Source organism: Rana temporaria, chromosome 2, assembly GCF_905171775.1.
Source record: "Rana temporaria chromosome 2, aRanTem1.1, whole genome shotgun sequence".
Taxonomy (NCBI): Eukaryota; Metazoa; Chordata; class Amphibia; order Anura; family Ranidae; genus Rana; species Rana temporaria.
The window spans coordinates 277,920,900-277,942,986 of NC_053490.1; the positions used below are offsets into that span (position 1 = coordinate 277,920,900).

General features: G+C 40.6%; 1 protein-coding gene across 7 annotated transcripts in view; it reads left to right on the forward strand.

The window, feature by feature from the left end:
* COL16A1 (collagen type XVI alpha 1 chain) overlaps positions 1 to 17,493 on the forward strand; it is a 249,859-nt gene extending 232,366 nt beyond the window's left edge. For all 7 annotated transcript variants that reach the window (XM_040337082.1, XM_040337081.1, XM_040337083.1 and 4 more), the window contains 12 exons: positions 142 to 186; positions 270 to 323; positions 1,989 to 2,042; positions 2,120 to 2,170; positions 2,261 to 2,350; positions 6,904 to 6,939; positions 11,600 to 11,644; positions 11,731 to 11,922; positions 14,294 to 14,360; positions 14,493 to 14,666; positions 15,105 to 15,182; positions 15,273 to 17,493. In XM_040337082.1, the coding sequence (XP_040193016.1) occupies positions 142 to 186; positions 270 to 323; positions 1,989 to 2,042; positions 2,120 to 2,170; positions 2,261 to 2,350; positions 6,904 to 6,939; positions 11,600 to 11,644; positions 11,731 to 11,922; positions 14,294 to 14,360; positions 14,493 to 14,666; positions 15,105 to 15,182; positions 15,273 to 15,466 (1,080 nt within the window). In that variant the 3' untranslated portion in view covers positions 15,467 to 17,493. The remainder of the gene's footprint in view (positions 1 to 141; positions 187 to 269; positions 324 to 1,988; positions 2,043 to 2,119; positions 2,171 to 2,260; positions 2,351 to 6,903; positions 6,940 to 11,599; positions 11,645 to 11,730; positions 11,923 to 14,293; positions 14,361 to 14,492; positions 14,667 to 15,104; positions 15,183 to 15,272) is intronic.
* Positions 17,494 to 22,087: the final 4,594 nt, after the last annotated feature.

The following is a 22,087-nucleotide window of genomic DNA, read 5'->3' on the forward strand; positions in this document are numbered from 1 at the left end:
TGGGCGGAAAACATGTTCTCTCACAGTTTTATACACGGATACTTTAGTTACCGTTGCATGTTTAGTTGTCTTTTCTTCTAAAACAGATTATTAAATTTTGGATATTTGTTCGAGCTTTTATAACATTTTGTTTTAAACCAGGGATTTAAAGGAAAAACTGGACATTCAGGATTACCAGGACAAAAGGTATAACAATTTCACATTTGTTTATTATAACAACTTAGAAAATACCCATTGAACAAGCTCTAATTGCTAACTATCTGTCACAGGGAGACTGTGGACCTGCAGGACCACAAGGAAGTATTGGTCGGCCAGGAGCAGAGGTTGGTGAACTTTAAGCCACTAATTCAGTTTCTAAATCATATGTTCCACAACTGAAATCTTACATCATCAGCCATGTTGTCATATTGTAATAGAAAAACATATTGCGCTCATTCAAAAAAGTAACCAGCAGCAACTAAACAGTGTTATATTACACCAAAACCAGATAAATAAGCAAAACAACAGCTGCGCTATAATAAAAAATCAATATAGAGAAGCCTCTGTATAAAAAATGAAGTGAATAAATTAATAATAAGATGTGAATTAAACTCTCTAAACGTAAATACAAAATGCCCCTGGGTGAATAAATGATAGAAACCAGTGACAAGTGTATTCATACAGAGTCCAATTAATGAACAGCCCATAAATTATGATCTACAGTCCATAAAATTGTGTCCCCAAACAGTGGTGTTGAAATCACAAAAAAAGGGTGTTGAGACAATGGTTATCCAGTGCACAAACTGCCAGCATCCAGAAAATGTGAAGAAAGGAAACCTCCACCATAGGTAATAGCTGCCTCTTACCAAATGATATTGATCTCTAGTTAGGAGATCATACTCGCTTTAGAGGTTTATAATCCATACAGCTTTCCACCAGGGGAATCCTCCATCCAGATAATCACATCCAGTACATATACCGATATGTCATGAAAAGAGAACTCGCATAGTGTAAAATCCAAGGTGTTTAATGAAATATAAAAAAACGCACTTACAATGCAGATGACAATATGAAGCATGTAAAAAATCGAGCCGGCCGGCTGGCTCCTTGATATGCCTGCCCGCCTTCCGGGGTTCAGCTGGTAACGCGGTGACGTCAGAACGTCGCCTGACCACGTGCGACGAAACGTTGGGCAGGCAATGTTCTGACGTCACCGCGTTACCAGCTGAACCCGGAATGCTTCATATTGTCACCTGCATTGTAAGTGCGCTTTATTATATTTCATTAAACACACCTTGGATTTTACACTATGCGAGTTCTCTTTCCATGACATATCGGTATATGTACTGGATGTGATTATCTGCATGGAGGATTCCCCTGGTGGAAAGCTGTATGGATTATTAACCTCTAAAGCGAGGATTATCTCCTAACTAGAGATCAATATCATTTGGTAAGAGGCAGCTATTTCCAATGGTGGAGGTTTTCTTTCTTCACATTTTCTGGATGCCGGCAGTTTGTGCACTGGATAACCATTGTCTCAACACCCTTTTTTTGTGATTTCAACACCACTGTTTGGGGACACAATTTTATGGACTGTAGATCATAATTTATGGACTGTTCATTAATTGGACTCTGTATGAATACACTTGTCACTGGTTTCTATCATTTATTCACTTGGGGGCATTTTGTATTTATGTTTAGAGAGTTTAATTCACATTTTATTATTAATTTATTCACTTAATTTTTTATATAGAGGCATCTCTATATTGATTTTTTATTATAGCGCAGCTGTTGTTTTGCTTATTTATGTTGTCATACTGACCAGCCCTCTCCCATAATAGTACAATGCAATGAATTATAGTTAGAAGGTGGTTTTACAGCTTTTTATCTCCCCCAAACTTTGTGGCACTACTTACTGATACTAAAAGCCTTAGTTAGAAGAAAAACAATAGTTTAAAAATGTAATGTTCTGTCCAAGGTTCCAATTAATTTGTTTTTCAATGATTTAGGGTGATCAAGGTCCTATGGGCCCACAAGGACGCCCAGGTCCTCCAGGACACATTGTAAGTATAGAAAGATTATTTATGCTGGTTTGGCGCACTTACTTTAGAGCATACAATATTGTTGGTATCTTTTTTAGGGACCTTCTGGAACCCCAGGACAACCAGGCCCACCTGGACCCCCTGGACTTGTGAGGATTTATTAAAGTCATATGTTTTTGAAAAAATATAATACTGCAATTTATTATCACAATAACCTATCTGAGTTTATTTTATAATAGGGTTTGAAAGGTGAAAGAGGCTCCCCAGGTGAACGGGGTATGATGGGTACTCCAGGAGAACCAGGAGGCCCAGGACATCCTGGACCAGCTGTAAGTACCACTATACCTTTGTTTTAAGCAGAAAGCATAATCGATTACCAATCAATAGCTACAAAACAGCAAAACAAAGAAAAATATGAACAAAAATAAAAGCACATGTAGTGACCCCCCCCCCCGACCTCCTGAGGCCTAGTGTAGACCACCAGAGTCAGGGAGAGCTGACATTCCTCCTCAGGGTGTGGGTTACTAGGCATGGTGGGTGTAGTGCAGGGTGGAAAGATGGGCACCAGTCACTTTTAAAAATAAACAAAGAGCTTTATTTCTCTTGACTGGAACGGTGGGAGAGGGGGTTAGGGCACAGGACACCCTTAGGCAAATGCAATAGCAACTTGGCAGACTCCTTGGACAAAAATAGAACTAGGCAGACAGCAATACAGAAAAAGGACCTTTAAGCTGAATGCAGTGATCTGTATCTTGTCTCCTATGGCAACGACTTCACTCACTGTATCTTTAAGCTCAACTCACAGTATTCCACTGTAGATCCTCAAGCTTAGCTCCCAGCTACCTGCTGTATTCTTAATGCTTCACCCACCTCGACCTGCTGGGTTCCTCAGACTCAAAGCTACCCTCTGGATCCCATAAGCTTTATTCACAGCTACCCGCTGTACTCCTTCATGATTTATTTACAGCTTCCCGCTGTACATCTTGGATGAGTTCTCTCCTGAAGCTTTCCCAACACTTCACAGTCCCCGGCTGATGAAGAGTCTGCTCTGGTACTCCTTCAGAACTCCATCCCTTCGACACTTGCCTCCGGTAACAAGAGTGGTTGACCCTCTGGCAACTTCTTCTCCTATGCCTTCACACTGCATTGATATATAGCTTTGAGCTCTGCTCACAGGAGTGCCTAGGCACATTTGCAGATCCCCTTTAAGTACAGTATAATGAATTATTTTTAAGGCCTAATTCCAAACAAAGATAAACATACTGATAAAATACATATATGAGGTATTTTACCTGCCAAAAGGTTTGTGTTTCTGTTTATCCAGTCCTGAGATTTACACAACTAGCAGGACCGAAGACCTGATTCTATCTGCTGTAATAAAACTAAAGGCCCATACACACAATACGTAAATCGGAAAGTAAAATTTCGTCCAACGAACGATCTGCCGATTTTCGGATCATTCGTACAGTGAATTCAACAGCTGATTACGGTTTTTCGTCCAACAAAAGCTGGATGCCCAGACTATAAATTTTTTGTCGGATGTGAACACAACGTCCGATTTTCGTACATAAAAATCGTAAGAGCAAGACTATGCATGCTCAGAAACAAAAGTATACATACAAAACTATTCAACACATTACATCACTTCTGACATTGTATTATGTCATACAAGAATTTTCGTATGGTGAGTAACCTCTTCACTTTCGATATGAGACTAGCATGCCACAAAAAAAATGACGAACAGTCGTTGAAAATCTGATCATGTGTACGATGCTTAAGACCCCATACACACTATACAACTTTTTTTTGTCTGATTTCCTTTAGAGTTACCAAAACCATGTAGTGCAAGGGCCTGCCTGATTGCATACAAATTGAAACTCTTAAAGTGGATGTAAGCTCCCCATGCACTCAGTGAAGTGAACAGCCTCAAATGATACACAGAGATTAACCAAATCTCCCTACATAGGTTTTACATCCATATCTGCTGTCTTCACCTTTATATACTGTTTAGAAAGTTCAGATCGTGTTAGGAAATGTTCTCTTCCTGTTTAACACAGAGTGTAATGTCTGGGCATACAGCCAAGATAGCTAAAATGGCTGATTGGAGGAAAGACACACACCCCCTCTCCACATAGGCAGAGACTCTCAGATGTGTTTTGTAACAGGGCCAACCTTCCCTAACAGAAATGTCAGGATGCTTTTATCTGATGTGTCTGAGAATTTGTCAGGAGTTATCAGGCTGATAACAAAGGAACGGGTCGGGAGAAATCTATGGGACTTAGCTCTTTGAAGAGAGATAAGAAAACACTGCAGATTTATGTGCCCAGCTCACATTTCATGAATTGGGTTTACATCCACTTTAATGTTTGACCTCAAATTATATGGTTTTGGTAAATCTAAAGGGAAAATATAAATAAAATTGTATAGTGTGTATCCAGCTTTAGACTGGGCATACATGTACAATGTTCTTTTAGATTTACCAAACAACATATAATATGAGGTCAAAACTAAAGAACACTTTCAATTGTATCCAATTAGGCAGGCCCTTGCACTACAAAGTTGAAGGTAAATCTAAAGAAAATTATACAGAAAATTGTTTGAAAATTGTGACTGGACAGTGAAAAGAGAAGCAGTATACTAGTGAGCTAATCTTTCCTGCACTCGGGTTGATTTACTAAAACCAGAGAGTGCAAAATCTGGTGTAGCTCTGCATAGAAACCAATCAGATTCCAGGTTTTCTGGTCAAAGCTTAATTTAACAAGCTGAAGTTAGAAGCTGATTGGCTATCATGATTTTGCACTTTCCAGTTTAAGGCTGGATTCACACCTATGCATTTTTAGTGTTTTTTGCATTTTGCAGATTTGCACTACAGAACGTGTTCCATAGGAAACCATGTTAAATGGACTTTAGTGCAAATCTGCAATGCAAAAAGCACTAAAACTGCATAGGTGTGAATCCAGCCTTAGGCTGGATTTACACCTATGCATTTTTAGTGCTTTTTGCATTTTGCAGATTTGCACTACAGAACGTGTTCCATAGGAAACCATTAAATAGACTGTAGTGCATATCTGCAAAATGCAAAAAGCGCTCAAAATGCATAGGTGTGAATCCAGCCTTAGGCCTGGTTCATACCTATGCATTTTTAGTGCATTTTCAGTTTTGCAGAAACACACTACAGTCCATTAACCATGGTTTCCTATGGGTCATTTTCACATCTATGCATTTTATAGAAAGGGCCAGGGACTTTTTTCTGGTTTTTGGTTCCATAGACGTCAATGGATCAAAAATGTGTATTGAAAAACGCGAAATGCACCTGGAATATGCAAACTGCAACCTGCATAGGTGTAAACCAGGCCTCAGTAAATCAACCCCTTGGAGTGCTGCTATATGCCGCGTACACACGATTGGACATTCCGACAACAAAACCATGGATTTTTTTTACGACGGAATGTTGGCTCAAACTTGTGTTGCATACACACGGTCACACAAATGTTGTTCGAAATTCCATAAATCAAGAACGCGGTCATGTACAACACTACGACGAGCCGAGAAACATTAAGTTCAATAATTCCGAGCATGCGTCGGATTGATGTGTAGGATTTTTGTGCGTCGGAATTGCATACAGATGATCAGAACTTTTGTTTTCGGAAAAATTGAGAACCAGCTCTCAAACATTTGTTGTCGGAAATTCCGACAGCAAATGTCCGATGGAGCCTACACACGGTCGGAATATCCGTCCAAAAGCTCACATCGAACATTTGTTATCGGAAATTCCGATCGTGTGAATGCGGCAATACAGGTAATTGCAACAGGCTGATACCACATTAAATTCTGGTATTCGTGCTGCTCAAAAGATTACATTTAATGATGTATTAACCTTCCTGGCGGTATTCCCGAGTCCGGCTCAGGGTGAATTTTACATACCAAAAGCAGTAACCCCGAGCCAGACTTGGAATCGCATTGCAGGATACAGGGGGAAGTTATTTACCTTGTCCCCGGATCCTGCGATGTGTCCCCACTGTGTGTGTGAGCTGTCATCTTGCTCGATTCACACACTGGTGACTGTCGAGTGCCGAGCACCGTTCCCGAGCGGCGCGACGCACGGGGGCGGATTTCTGTGCCAAATTCAAAAAAGTAAAAACACAGTATAGATACAGTATACTGTAATCTTACAGAATACAGTACTGTATCAAATAATTACACATCCCTTTTGTCCCTAGTGGTTTGTCCAGTGTCCTGCATGCAGTTTTATATTATTAAGACTGTTCTTTCTGCCTGGAAACAGAGATTGTCCATAGCAACCAAAAAGTATCCGTTTATGTCAAAAGTGGTTTTAGAGCAGCTAGAAAACAGCGATAATAAATTAGAATCACTTGCAGAATTGAGCGATAGTGATTTGTGGGGAAATGTATCATCAAACAATAATGACAGCGACAATTCTGCAACTGAGCAAATTTCTGTGTTTTTGATTTGATTACATTATTGATTAATATTTATTATTATTATATTATTATTTTGTATAATTATTTATAGTCATTTATTATATTATAATTTATGATTTTGTGTTTCAAACTTTATCATACCTGGGATGTCTATAGACTCTTGTTTGGACAGATTTAAGTGAGTTATTCCTAAGAATTACAGGCCTACAGTATAAAACGCCAAATTTCCATGCAAAATAATGGTACCGCTTTCAGCACCTAAAATATGACATAATCATACCGCCAGGGAGGTTAATGAATACATAGATACATTAAGGTGTACATTTTAAATCTGCCTGAAATTCAGCTGTAGGGTATATATTTGTTTTAGCTCTCTATCACACTGTAATATCAATTATTATTTTTTAATTGGAAACATCTTTTGTTGTGTTTTACATTAGGGTGAGACAGGATTAGATGGGGAACCTGGGAAAGAGGTATGTAACACTACATGCTTAGCTCTTCTGTGTGCACATATGTGTTCTCCTATGTCTGTCCTACGCCACTTATCAAAACGTTACTCTGGACCATTATCTGACCCATCACTCTCCAACTCTGATAATATAAATGACATAGTATATTTTATATTATAATTACCAATGTTTGCATTTATCTATCTGTAAGAATAGTTGCACCAGTATCCGTTTTTACAAAAATGTTGAGCTTCTCTCTGCTATTCCTTGCATTGGGAGGTTTACAATGATAAAGAATCAGCCACTGTAAGCATGCTTGGAGAAAGGATTACATTTCTAGTGTCTGCAATCCTTGTCTGGTGTTTTAATCTTCACTGTGTCACAAAGGATTGGATCGCGTCATTTGTTTTTTTTTCAGAACATGTAAATTAGTTCAGGTGTTACAAAGAGCCATGAATAGGTATAATTATAAAACACCTGTCCATCAGTCAAGTTAGGCCCCTTTCACACTGGGGTGGGAGGTGCGGTGGCGTTAAAGCGGTGGCGTTAAAGCGCCGCTATTTTTAGCGGTGCTTTACCGTCGGAATTGCGGCGGTATTCGGGCACTAGCGGTGCGGCTTTTACCCCCGCTAGTGGCCAAAAAAGGGTTAATACTGCCCGCAATACTCCTCTGCAGAGGCACATTGTGGGCGGTATAGCCGCTGTTTTCCTTTGCTTTCAATGGAAAGGAGCAGTGGAGGAGCGGTAAAGATGTGGCTAGCAGGACTTTTGGAGCGGTCCTGCTAGCGCACCACTCCAGTGTGAAAGCCCTCGGGCTTTCACACTGGAGAAACAGCAGCCACTGTTTCAGGTCGGTTTGCAGGTGCTATTTTTAGTGCAATAGTGCCTGCAAACCGCCCCAGTGTGAAAGGGGCCTTAGTGATATACTGTAAAGTAGGGTTGCCACATCATCCCTTTAATCCAGGACACATATGAATTACACAGGTTATGAGGCTGATTTAATGCAGATAAGGCACCAAGTGAGTTCAATTACCACCTTAGGGCTCTTTCACACGTCCGCTCAGTTTTTTAGATCATTTTTTTTTTCATCAGTTGATCCGTTTTTTCATCCGTTTTTTGTCCGTTTTCCGTCCGTTTACATCTGTTTCCGATCCGTTTTTCGTCCGTTTTTCCATCCGTTTTTTTTTTTTTTGGGGCTTTTTACATATTTTGATGAAAAATGGAAGTTAGCGGATCGGATGGTAAACGGATCGTCCGCTAACGTTCATTTTTCGTCCGTTCCGTTTTTTTGACGGAAGAAAAATAGGGTTTTCTTCCGTTCCAAAAAACGGAGCTTAACGGAGACGGATGTTAATGGACGTTAGCGGATACTCATCCGCTAACGGACGCTAACCCATAGGAAAGCATTGCGGTCCGTTAACGGACGTCCAAAAAACGGACGAACGGATGTGTGAAATAGCCCTAAATCAGCCAAAGAACCTGCGTAATTAATATGTGTCCTGGATTAACCGTCCTGGACTTGCTGTCGGCTGAAAACAGGTCACAGGAGTGCAGAACTAACTGAGCTCCTGTGAATTTCTCATTTCATTACTGTAATTACTGTAACAGATGGTTGAATACTAGTCCATATACTGTCTTCTTTCAATTCAAATTACTTTACTTTTACTTTTATTACTATAAAACAGATGGCTGAATTTATTTGGGTACAGTGTTGCATGACCACAAAATTGTCAGCTAAAGTAACGCAGTGCCGTATTGCAAAACAATGGCCTTGTCATGAAGGGGGGGGATAAATCTTCCGGAGGTCAAGGATTTAATAAAATTCTAAAAATGTGAATTTATTTAATGTTTGCATTGAAGCCTGCAGAGCATTGCGACCACAATCAGTGCATTGTGGGTGCAATGCACAGACTCCTAGAGAAAGTTGCCCTAGGTCCATACAGAGGTAGGTACCTTTTGTTAGTTACAGGTGATACTCGAAAAATTTGAATATTGTGCAAAAGTTAATTTATTTCACTAACGCAACATAAAAGGTGAAACTAATATATGAGATAGACTCATTACATGCAAATCAAGGTAGTTCAAGCTGTCATTTGTCATAAGTGTGATGATTATGGCTTACAGCTCATGAAAACCCCAAATCCACAATCTCAGAAAATTAGAATATTGTGAAAAGGTGAAATATTCTAGGCTCAAAGTGTCCCAGTCTAATCAGCTAATTAATCCATAACACATGCAAAGGGTTCCTGAGCCTTTAAATGGTCTCTCAGTCTGATTCAGTAGGAATCACAATCATGGGAAAGACTGCTGACCATTTGCTCATTTGGAAACCGAGGGCCTAGAGTATAGAGGACGAATGGAGAGGCCACACTGCAAGATGCTTGAAGTCCAGTGTGAAGTTTCCACAGTTTGTGTTGATTTGGGGAGCCATGTCATCTGTTGGTGTTGGTCCACTGTGCTTCATTAAGTCCATGGTCAATGTAGCCGTCTACCAGGAGACACCAGGAGATTCTGGAGCACTTCATGCTTCCTTACGCAGACAAGCTCTATGGGGATGCTGACTTCATTTTCCAGCAGGACTTGGCACCTGCCCACACTGCCAAAAGCACCAAAACCTGGTTCAATGACCGTGGGATTACTGTGCTTGATTGGCCAGCAAACTTGCCTGACCTGAACCCCATAGAGAATATATGGGGCATTGCCAAGAGAAAGATGAGAGACATGAGACCGAACAATGCAGAAGAGCTGAAGGCTGCTATTGAAGCATCCTGGTCTTCCATAACACCTCAGCAGTGCCACAGGCTGATCGCTTCCATGCCACGCTGCATTGAGGCAGTAATTGCTGCAAAAAGGGCTCAAATCAAGTACATATGCATGCTTATACTTTTCAGAGGTCCGATATTGTTCTATGTACAATCCTTCTTTTATTGATTGAATGTAATTTTCTGAGATTGTGGATTTGGGTTTTTCATGAGCTGTAAGCCATAATCATCACAATTATGACAAATCACGGCTTGAACAATCTTGCTTTGCATGTAATGAGTCTCTCTCATATATTAGTTGCATTAGTGAAATAAATGAACTTTTGCACAATGTTCTAATTTTTCGAGTGTCACCTGTATGATAAATCACAAAATAGTGGTAGATGGGACTTGTAGTCTTTACATTCACAGACCCCCAGTGAATGCATGACTGGGCCATGCAAAGGAAGCCATGCACAGCCACAACATGATCCTGGAAACAACTTGCAATTCAGGTTAAAGCAGAGTTCCACCCAAAATTGGAAGTTCCGCTGATTTGTCGCCTCTCCCCTCCGGTGCCACACACTGAACATATGTTTCCATGGCAACTGAGGTTTCAATGCTGAGCGTGTACTTAATGCCTGCTTCCAGCATAGTGACTGAGCTATCACTGACATTTCCTGGTCTTAAGCTATGATTGGGAGCTGACAGCGCAGGCTGCTAATCATGTGACCACTGTGACAGACAATCACAGTGGTCACGTGATCTGGAAGTCTGGCCTGTCCCCTTGCCTTAGCTATTTGTATATTTTAACCACTTAAGACCCGGACCAAAATGCAGGTAAAAGACCAGGCCCCTTTTTGCGATTCGGCACTGCGTCGCTTTAACTGACAATTGCGCGGTCGTGCGACGTGGCTCCCAAACAAAATTGACATCCTTTTTTTCCCACAAATAGAGCTTTCTTTTGGTGGTATTTGATCACCTCTGCGGTTTTTATTTTTTGCGCTATAAACAAAAATAGAGCGACAATTTTGAAAAAAAATCAATATTTTTTACTTTTTGCTATAATAAATATCCCCCAAAAACATATAAAAAAAATGTTTTCCTCAGTTTAGGCCGATACGTATTCTTCTACCTATTTTTGGTAAAAAAATCGCAATAAGCGTTTATCGGTTGGTTTGCGCAAAATTTCTAGCGTTTACAAAATAGGGGATAGTTTTATTGCATTTTTATTATTTATTTATTTTTTACTACTAATGGCGACGATCAGCGATTTTTTTCGTGATTGCGACATTATGGCAGACACTTCGAACAATTTTGACACCTGTTTGGGACCATTGTCATTTTCACAGCAAAAAATGCATTTAAAATGCATTGTTTATTGTGAAAATAGCAATTGCAGTTTGGGAGTTAACCACAGGGGGCGCTGATGGGGTTATGTGTGACCTGAAGTGTGTTTACAACTGTAGGGGGGTGTGGCTGTAGGTGTGACGTCATCGATTGTGTCCCCCTATAAAAGGGATCACACGATCGATGACGCCGCCACAGTGAAGAACGGGGAAGCTGTGTTTACACACAGCTCTCCCCGTTCTTCAGCTCCGGGGACCGATCGCGGGACTCCAGAGGCGATCGGGTCCGCAAGTCCCGCGGCCGTGGTCACGGCGCTTCGGACCGAGTCGCGCGCGCGCGCCCGCGACCCGCCGCTGGGCTTTATACAATCACGTACAGGTATGTAATTGTGCCCAGCGGTGCCATTCTGCCAACGTATATCGGCGTTAGGCAGTCCTTAAGTGGTTAAAACAAGTTTGATGTGATGATGTATTCATATAGTTTTGAAGTAGGGAAAGTGGATAATTGATATAGACTTGTATCAATATATATCTGTATATAAATACAGAAAATTAACAATAAAACATTGTTTTATGTGCATCATATCATATCAGGGCGCTCAAGGAAAGCCTGGCATACCTGGAATACCTGGGGAAAAGGTAAGAAGTCATATCATTTGGCATCTTGTCATTAAAAATGTTATTAGAAATTAAACTATTTTGTATTTTATACACTCCTACTCTAGGGTGATACTGGTGCTCCTGGATCTTCAGGACCCCCAGGTGAGAGAGGAAGACCAGGGCCATCAGGAAACGGCTATGGAAAAAGTGATGCTGTTGGAATTGTTGGGCCTAGAGGACCTTCTGGGGAAAGAGGATCTAGTGGCCCTCCTGGTCCACCAGGTACACCAGGAAATCCCGGAACTCCTGGAACAATGGTAAGACAGAAGAAGAAAATTATCTGATATAGGATACCATTTCCTACAGGTTACAGTACTTAGGAAAGACAAATACACAAAAACATCTATCTGCCTATCTATCTGTCTATCCTAAAAATTGGAGTGTATATCCTACGAAACACACAAAAGGCTTTGATAATTAAAGCTATGAATTATTCAAAGAAGATACAAAGTTTGTATCTAGTAAGCTTATCTAGTTGATTCGAATTGCTCATTAAAAATGTATTCTCAGTGGTGAAATTATCTTCACTTTGTTGCTGTGTGAAAACATACAGTACGTGTATATGACTAGAGATGCCTGAGCATTTTAAGAAATGTACTGAATTGGTTTACATTCCCAATTGGCATAGATAAGATTATACATTTAAAGTATCAGAATTCCATACTACATTTAAAGTGACAGATTTATTAAGAGCAAAACCTATGCTTTGTCCAAATTTGGCAAACCAAGAGGCTTGATACACAGGGCAAAATGTAGGTTTGCATTAAATACAATGGCAATCTTAAAGAGAAACTCCACTTTTGTTGAGAAAAAAACATTCCCATCTGGGTGATCTATGTACATTGCAAGGATTCTAACAAACTTTGTCGCAGCTACACTACAGAAGGGTTTTCACCTTAATGCATAGAATACACGGCTCCTCTACCGCTCCAAAGATGCTGTTTGCAGGAGTTTTTTTTAACGTCCTGCCAGCGCAATGCCCTAGTGTGAAAGCCCTCGCTGTAAAGCGCCTGAAAATCGGCTCCCCTGCAGTCTCAGTGTGAAAGCTCGAGGACTTTCACACTGGAGTGATGCACTGGCAGGACATTAAAAAAAACTCCTGCAAGCAGCATCTTTGGAGCGGTGGAGGAGCGGTGTATTCTATGCGTTAAGGTGAAAAACCTGCCCCCCAGAACCCCCCTTTTACTAACCTGAACCTGATATTTCCAGTGACAAGAACAAGCACAGCAGCTCCAAACCCTGTCTCGGGTCCTCATTGGATAGATTTATAGTAGCAGGAGCCATTGGCGGGGGGGCGGGGCAGAGTCCTGCTGTCTGTGTCAATGGACGCAGTAGCAGGACTCAGTAGCATGCCCAAATGAGTGCCCCCATGGAAAGCGGGTCTCTGTGGGGGCACTCGAGAAGAGGAGGAGCCAGAAGCGCCACTGGGGGACAGCAGAAGAGGAGGAATGAGGAAGAATGGGGCTGCTCTGTGCAGAACCCTTGCACAGAGGTGGTAAGTATAAAAAACCTTTAAAACTGTTTTAATCACTGAGATCTACTGGCTGTTGCGAGACACCTGCTGGTTGCCACCGGAACCAGGCTCTTTAGCTCTGGGAAACACAGTGCCACCAGCAGGTGATCAAAGTCCTGACAACATACTTTACTTGTTCTGGGTTTGTAGTTCAAGCCGAATTAAAGCCCAAGACAAGTTATAAGCATTTTCACTAGGGGGTCAACAATTACTATACTGTAGTTATTGTCATTATAAGAAATTACCTTTATATTGGTATAGCTACCACCTCCAGATGAATAATTTATTATAAATGGTGGGATATTGGTGTTGTTAGATTGTGGTGTAGGCTATGTATAGACTTTTATTATGCCAGTTGAGGTTTTAGTGTACTTTAGGAGTTAAGGTTGTTTTTTATGTTTACAGGGAGCATTCAGTTAAATATTAAAGTTAAGGGTTAAAGTATAGAATTGGCTGATACGTTTAAGTCTTTGAGAAAATTAAGTGTTAAGATTAAAGGTGTTAATTTAATGTTAGGTCAATGGTTAAGAAGAGGATTGGGTTAAGAGTTGAAATTTTAGGCTAAGTTTAGGAGTGAAATGTAAATTTGTGATGGGGTTATGTGTTAAGAGGTAATTTCATGTATAGGTATCAAGTAATGGTGCATATCTTAATTATGGGTTCATTGCTAGGGTCAACTTAAGTATTATACATAGTTTTTACTGGGGTGGTATAGCTACACACTTATAATTCACACCCTGTGCTGCAAGCCCCATGCTGAAAACGACTGTGTCAAGTATTGGCACCGTAAACTAACCTACTGCCTCCTCATACCAACAGCTTCTAGAGCCCTTACACCTGAGTTGCTCTAATATACAAATTATGCTGAAAACGACTGCGTCAGGTATTGGCACCGTAAACTAACCTACTGCCTCCTCATACCAACAGCTTCTAAAGCCCTTATACCTGAGTTGCTCTAATATACAAATTAGCAACTCCAACAAGGATGTCAATGCTTGGCCAAACCCACCACCTGCACCTCACCTTTGGCCTTATAAAATGACAGGCAATTACTTATATCATTTTATAAATTCTCTTTAGTATTAGACTAATAACTCTTGTTCTCTAAATACTAGGCGGATCCCATCAATTATGATGAAATTAGGAGGATGATTCGACAAGAAGTTATCAAGATCTTTGATGGTATGATTGCAGGGCTGAGAGATTATCTAACTGTAATAATCTATTGATACCTAAAAATATTATACAGATAATTAAAGACAATGTAGAGCATTCTTGTTAAGCTAAATTGCATTTCCTTTCTAAATTTTGCAGAGAGAATGGCATATTATGCACGCATGCAGACGCCAGTAGAGATGGTTGCCTCACCTGGAAGGCCAGGTCCACCTGGTAAGGATGGAACTCCAGGACGCCCAGGATCTCCGGGTGCCCCAGGTTCTCCTGGGCAGATCGGACGAGAAGGAAGACCAGGATTACCTGGTTTGAGAGGTAAAATCAATGTATATTTCACATTGAGAAGATCAAAGACCAGTTTTTCAGATTAAAGCTAAGCCAAGACCAGCCAAAACTGATATTTTAGTTTTGTTTGGCCATTTTTGGCTAAATCATCTGCCATCTTTTTTAAATGTCTTGGAGACCTAAGTGGAGTGATTGTTCTATAATTATTTTGTATCACCAATCCTTCCCTCAAGGTCACATTCCCTTGCCTGGCTATAATTTGAGTTTTTAATGGCTTTGAATTACTATGAAATTAAGCAGACCATGGAAGGGGTAGAAGCCATTGTGAAATATATTTTCAGCAGCCATTTTATTTATATCTAAAATGTTGGTTTTGTGTGAACCTTGTATATGGTTCTTAGTCAATATTTTGGAAACGCTGAATGGCTTTATTGTTGTTTTATTCATGATTTATTGTTTTACTTTCAGGTGAACCCGGAACAAAGGGAGAAAGGGGAAACAATGGAATTGGTACCATGGGTGATGTGGGCCCACCTGGATCACCAGGTAATATTTTCATTGTATTTAATGTTTTGCCTAAAAGAGGCAAGTGGAAAATTAATTTGAGTTTCTGAATTATGCTTATTCTTGCCTCAGGACCACAAGGACCACCTGGATATGGTAAATTAGGACCACCAGGTTCAACAGGACAACAAGGCATCCCAGGTATACCAGGACCAGCTGGACCAAAAGGTAACACAGGAAAAGATGGAAGATGCAACCCATCGGATTGCTACAGCATGATGTCAGTACAAGAGTACCAGCCAAAGAACATGAAAGGACCTGGTTGATAAGCTGTCCCATTCCACAGACCCTAACAACAATTTTTTTGTGTCTCACTCAAAGTCCCAAATTCTTTTCTTTTAGACCCTAAGAACTGTCTCACTGGATCATCGTCAGAGAAGTCTGTCCTTTCCTTGCTAGAGTGGTCAACTGAATTATTTTCGATATACTAATCTCTATATATTGAACCATATCGAGAGGCAAACAAATTCTGGCAAAGAAAGGGAAGGATATATTCATGCACCTTGTATACTTTTAGGCCTTCTTTGTCCATGCCAATAGGCTCTATTCCTTACCTTTTTTTTATTTTTCATGATTTCCCTTATTTCTTCATTAACTTGTAGCACTTGAGTAAACTGTAAAATCCCTGTCCGTGGCAGACCAGAATGACAATTCATTATCTCACGATTCATCAAAATAACATCTGAGTGGTCAAGAGTTTCATAACGGAACTGTTTCCAGTCTTTGCCCCTAGCATGATAATTCTTCACATTTTCCATAATTGGGATATGGATTCCACTTTACCTTGTCCAAGGTTTGAGATGAGGACTATTTTTTATTCTTTACTCTTCTAGTATATAAAGAAATAATTTTATATTTTCAGCTATGTTTTTTGTATGAGATGTCCTTACTGTATTTCTTAGCTTTGTTTATTGAACTTTCTCCAAATCAAATATCCATAGCATATACCTTACCATACATTTCATTTTAGGCATTTGTTGCAATTTTTCTATAAAATTGTCTTAATTTATTCTGCTGACTGTGTCAGAAACATCAAGGATACCTTGTTATTATCTTTTGAATCTTTGTATTTCTTTATTTGACGGCTATTGCTAGGTAATTTCAATAACATGACAGTTTTTGGTATTCAGCATTTTCAGTTTTTCAAACTGTACAGATGTCATCTGAGTCTTTTACATGCTTTGTAGCACATATTTATCATCCCTCTATTGTTTAACTTTTAAAAGCTGATATAGAAAAGTCACAGACTGTTGTGAAAATCTAGTTTGCTTTTCATTGCCTGTCTGCATCAATCTGCATATAAGATGTGGGGTGGTGATCCGCCTGGAAAAAAAAAAAAAAAGATTTTTGTTAAAGCGGCCCTGTCATAAAATTAAATATGACAGACAGATGTTGCCCCTTAAAGGAGAGGTAATGTCTTTGCCCTCTTCAAAAGCCACAGTGTCTGCAAAATGATTTTCATCCAATCACAATTTCTCATCCAATTGGGGAGTGTCATATTTTTGGTCCCCCGCCTAGCACTGTAGTTCCTTTAGCTTGCCACTATTTGACTTTAAGACAAAGTAACGATAATGGAGCTTAGCAGAAGAAACTACAGAAAGTGTCAGGTGACCAGAAGTCTGGTACTCCCTGAAGTGTGTGAAATACATCGGATTCCCTGGGGCCCAATACCCCTCCAGAAAAAGATTAGCAGTGCAGGTGGCAGGATAAGTAAGTTCAATATGTCTTCTTTACAGTGAACCCTTTTTTGCCATTTTTAATTTTGCAACAATTTCACTTTAAAGATAATTATAGGAAAACAGCCACATACAAAGTAGACTTTGTTGCTAGATTAAAACAATAAAAAAAATGCATTGTGGATGTAAAATGTTACCTCAGCCTGTTATACAACTTTCAAGGTAATTGAAAATATGCCACCTATTGCACCTATGTATGCAATAGGTGCTTCATTCTTTCGGGTAATGGTTGCAGTGAAAAGGTGCTTCCAAATATGTTAGGTAATAGAACACACTGCATCCCCTCTATGATGAGTGTACATAATAATAATTGTGATTGTATTTAATAAAGTAGACCTGAATCCCATACTATATAGACACATTTTATGGCTGATCAGTTAAAATGAAAATGATTAAACAAAAGCATTGAATGAAATGCAAAATCTTTTGAAAGCTTGTAACTAGTTTGTGTAAATGCAGACTATACAATGTATTACTGTGTGTGTACAGAGCTTTATTTGTTGATGTTTTTAATGTGTATATAATATGGTAGAATGTAAAATGTTGCAGAAATTTCACGCAATGGGTCATTGTCTCTTCCTTCCTTCATTGCCTCTTCCTTCAAGTCAATGCTTGCAGATCTATGAAATGTATACAAAACTCAGTGGCCCAGATTCAAGAAGCAATTGCGCCCGTGTAACCATAAGTTACACGGCGCAATTGCTTACTTGCTCCGGTGTAACGAGTGCTCCTGATTCAGAAACCTCGTTACACCGGCTGCAGCCTAAAATCTGCGCGGCATAAGGCTCTTATGCCTCGCAGATTTTAGGCTGCATTCTTGCGGGGGCTGCTAGGGGGCGCTCCCATTGTGTATCAGCGTGTAGTATGCAAATTGCATACTACCACTGATTCACAAGCTTGCGCGGGCCCCGCGCAAGCCAAGTACAGAGTTTCCGTATGGCAACTTTAGCGCAAGGTTGCCCCTTCTAATAGTAGGGGCAGCCAATGCTAAAGTATAAAGTGACAAGTGCTTTTGCGCTAAAATGGATCCTAAATGAGTGAATCCACCAAAAATATATAGTGCAGCAAAACCTAATTATGTTTACATGACATAAAACAGGAATATAAATAAATGGTGATTCTGCGCAACATATCACACTAATGGAATAGTGATATCACATAAGCAAGATAAATGTAAGAGCTGACAAATAATCAGCATATAGTATTAAATGCAAGGAGAATAGTGAGTCCAAATATAATTATATATATACTCAAATAGTGAATAGTGAGTCCAAAATATATAATACTCATAAGGCGAATGTGCAAAAATATATAAAGAATATTGTGCAAAAAAAACCGGAATGGAAGTTCAATCCCAATAGTAAACACAAATCAGCTGTCAGGGCAGATATTCTGAATGCACTGGATGAAGGTGAGCACCAGCTCTATGGTGTGAGTGCACGGCCGTGCGATAGAAGATAAACCAGATCCCTGGCTGAGCTCCCGGGACTCTTACCTCTCAGCCCTCCTAAATGGGCATTGATGTACAGGTCACTCGCAGCCTTCTATGGGTGGTCCCTGATGTTTCCTCTCTTGATCTGATGGATCCTTCCTTAATTGGGACAGATGCTCCTCAAAACCAGATGGATGATGTGGGTTATAAGAGAGAGAGAGAGGGGACTCCCATAGTGAGGTAACGTTTGGTGCAGGTAAAATATGTTTATTGAGGAAAAACCTGCACTTACATTAAAAGAAAAATAAAAGTGCAATGAGGAAACAAACAAGCGGCGTTTGAATCGCCAGCTTACGTCACTCCGGGTGTACGTCCTCCAATTCCTACGCGTTACGACACCACGTGTCTTCGTCTTGTTTGTTTCCTCGTTGCACTTTTATTTTTCTTTTAATGTAAGTGCAGGTTTTTCCTCAATAAACATATTTTACCTGCACCAAACGTTACCTCACTATGGGAGTCCCCTCTCTCTCTCTCTTATAACCCACATCATCCATCTGGTTTTGAGGAGCATCTGTCCCAATTAAGGAAGGATCCATCAGATCAAGAGAGGAAACATCAGGGACCACCCATAGAAGGCTGCGAGTGACCTGTACATCAATGCCCATTTAGGAGGGCTGAGAGGTAAGAGTCCCGGGAGCTCAGCCAGGGATCTGGTTTATCTTCTATCGCACGGCCGTGCACTCACACCATAGAGCTGGTGCTCACCTTCATCCAGTGCATTCAGAATATCTGCCCTGACAGCTGATTTGTGTTTACTATTGGGATTGAACTTCCATTCCGGTTTTTTTTTGCACAATATTCTTTATATATTTTTGCACATTCGCCTTATGAGTATTATATATTTTGGACTCACTATTCACTATTTGAGTATATATATAATTATATTTGGACTCACTATTCTCCTTGCATTTAATACTATATGCTGATTATTTGTCAGCTCTTACATTTATCTTGCTTATGTGATATCACTATTCCATTAGTGTGATATGTTGCGCAGAATCACCATTTATTTATAATGCTAAAGTATAGCCGGCCTTCCCGCGCCGTGAAATTTGAATTTCACTGCGTTTGCGTAAGTGATTCGTGAATGGCGCTGGACGCCATTCACGTTCACTTTGAAGCAAATGACGTCCTTGCGACGTCATTTGCCGCAATGCACGTCGGGAAAGTTTCCCGACGGAGCATGCGCTGTACGCTCGGCGCGGGAACACGCCTAATTTAAATGATTCCCGCCCCCGGCGGGATCATTTAACTTGCGCACGCTTACGCCGGGCAAATTTGCCGGCGCGCCCTCGCAGTTCACGGAGCTACTGCTCCGTGAATCGAGGGCAGCGCAAAATATTTGTAGGGGCGCAGGGCAAAATCGTTGCCCTGCTCCCCCGCAAATATCGCGCAAGCTATGCTGAATCTGGGCCAGTGCTATACAACACTTAATATGAAATGGTGTAAATTCTGCCAATGTAGCGAGATGCTTAGTGTTCTTGTGCTGCTCAGAGTTTTTTCTAATATAAATATACATATAATTTAGTTTGCAATTTTTAAGTCCATGTAGTGCTCTTTTGGCGAGGGTAGCTATGAGAAATGGCCCTCCCCAAGCCTGTAGGTACGTAGAAGAACCAGAACCTTCGCTGAGTGGAAGAATGGGTTTGATAATAAAGTAGGCAGTGCCTCCAAGCAGGACAGTGAACAGAGGGGATTTGCATCCTGGGATATTAATTAGTAATCTAAACAAAGTACCGTATTTGCCGGTGTATAAGGCGACCGGGCGTATAAGACGACCCCCCTAATTTTACATTTTTTTACGATTTTTTGGCTGTACTTACCGTATAAGACGACCCCCCCTCCTAGGCTTCATATTTCTTCCTTCTGGAGCCATATATTTCTTACTTCTTGCTGGAGCTGGAGCCAATCACAGTGAGCGATGTATTCTATTAATTAACACAAAGCCTGCTTGGATTGGCAGAGGCTGTGACATCATCAGCCCACGCCTCTCTGACTCTCAAAGCCAATCCGGGCAGGGTACTGTATGTTTTTGGCCAGTTTTTTTAAGTGTAAAAGGTAGTCTTATACTCCAGCAAATACAGTAATTGAGAGCAGAAGAACTACTGCAACCAGTATATACACTGTAACATTAACCATAAATATATAGATGCACACCAATATAGAAATAATACAAGCTTTCCAAGTTGGATGAGTATACCTATGTTGCAGTAGGTATTCCATGCCAAAGATGTTTACCAATGTAGACCAAAGACTCCAATACCATCCACTCTGTTAATGAATCCCTTGTAGTGCTTCAATTCAGTGCATTCATAACCAGGGGGGACGGTGTTGGAGTCTTTGGTCTACATTGGACTTGGAAAGATTGAGATATTTTTGGAAAAGACGTTTATATGGACTGGGACATTTAGGACTGCTGATAGTTTAATGCTGATATTTATGTTAATTGTATTTCCCCACTAGGACTGTGGGGTCCTCTCAGCTTCTGCTAAAATTAGTGAAGACATTGGGTTAGTCCCTAGTGTGCTAAAGTGTACATGAGTATCAGATATGGATGTATAACGTTACAAACATGTTATTATATAGAAAATGTTGAAGTAGCTATGGGCCAGATTCAGATACATTTACGTTGCTCCACGGCAGCGTAACGTATCCCATTTACGTTATACCGCCGCAAGTTTACACCGTAAGTGCCTGATTCACAAAGCCCTTACCTGTAAACTTGCGGCGGTGTAACGTAAATCCGCTCGGCGCAAGCCCGCCTAATTCAAATGGGGCGGGCACCATTTAAATTAGGCGCGTTCTCGCGCAGAACGTACTGCGCATGCTCCGTCGGGAAAATTACCCGACGTGCATTGCGCTAAATTACGTCGCACGGACGTCATTTGTTTAGACTTTAACGTAAATGGCGTCCAGCGCCATTCTCGGACTACTTACGCAAACAACGTGATTTTTTAAATTTCGACGCGGGAACGACGGCCATACTTAACATGGCTTAGAACACCTAGGGCTCAGCCCTAGTTTTACGCGGCGTATCTCGACGGAAACGACGTAAAGTTAGAGCGACGGGTAACGTGGACGTTCGTGGATCGCCGTAACTAGTCATTTGCATATTCTACGCCGACCGCAATGGCCTCGCCACCTAGCGGCCGGCATAGAATTGCATCCTAAGATCCGACAGTGTAAGTCAATTACACCTGTCGGATCTTAGGGCTAGCTATGCGTAACTGATTCTATGAATCAGCCGCATAGTTAGGACGGGCGGATCACAGAGATACGATGGCGTATCAGGGGATACGCCGTTGTATCTCTTTTGTGAATCTGGCCCAATGTACGTATCTGTTTAAGGTCAACCTTTTTATTAGGGTCTTTTGGGGTATTGTCTAACTTTACATTTTATTTTCAGCAGCAGGCTCAGATTTAGGAAATGCTAAAAAATATATGACATCAAGTGTCAGGGAAGGGGTGAGGCTAAATCTAAAAATATAATTAGTTGAGACATATCATGGGCTCTTATTCTTTACATTGTTTGGTTAGTCCTATTACCTTGTATTCCATCCAATTCAGCTAACTGGAAAGGAAATATGTATTTGTTATAAAAGAAAACCACACTTCATCAGTTATTATTATTCAAGCATTGATATACAGTAGCTTGGCGG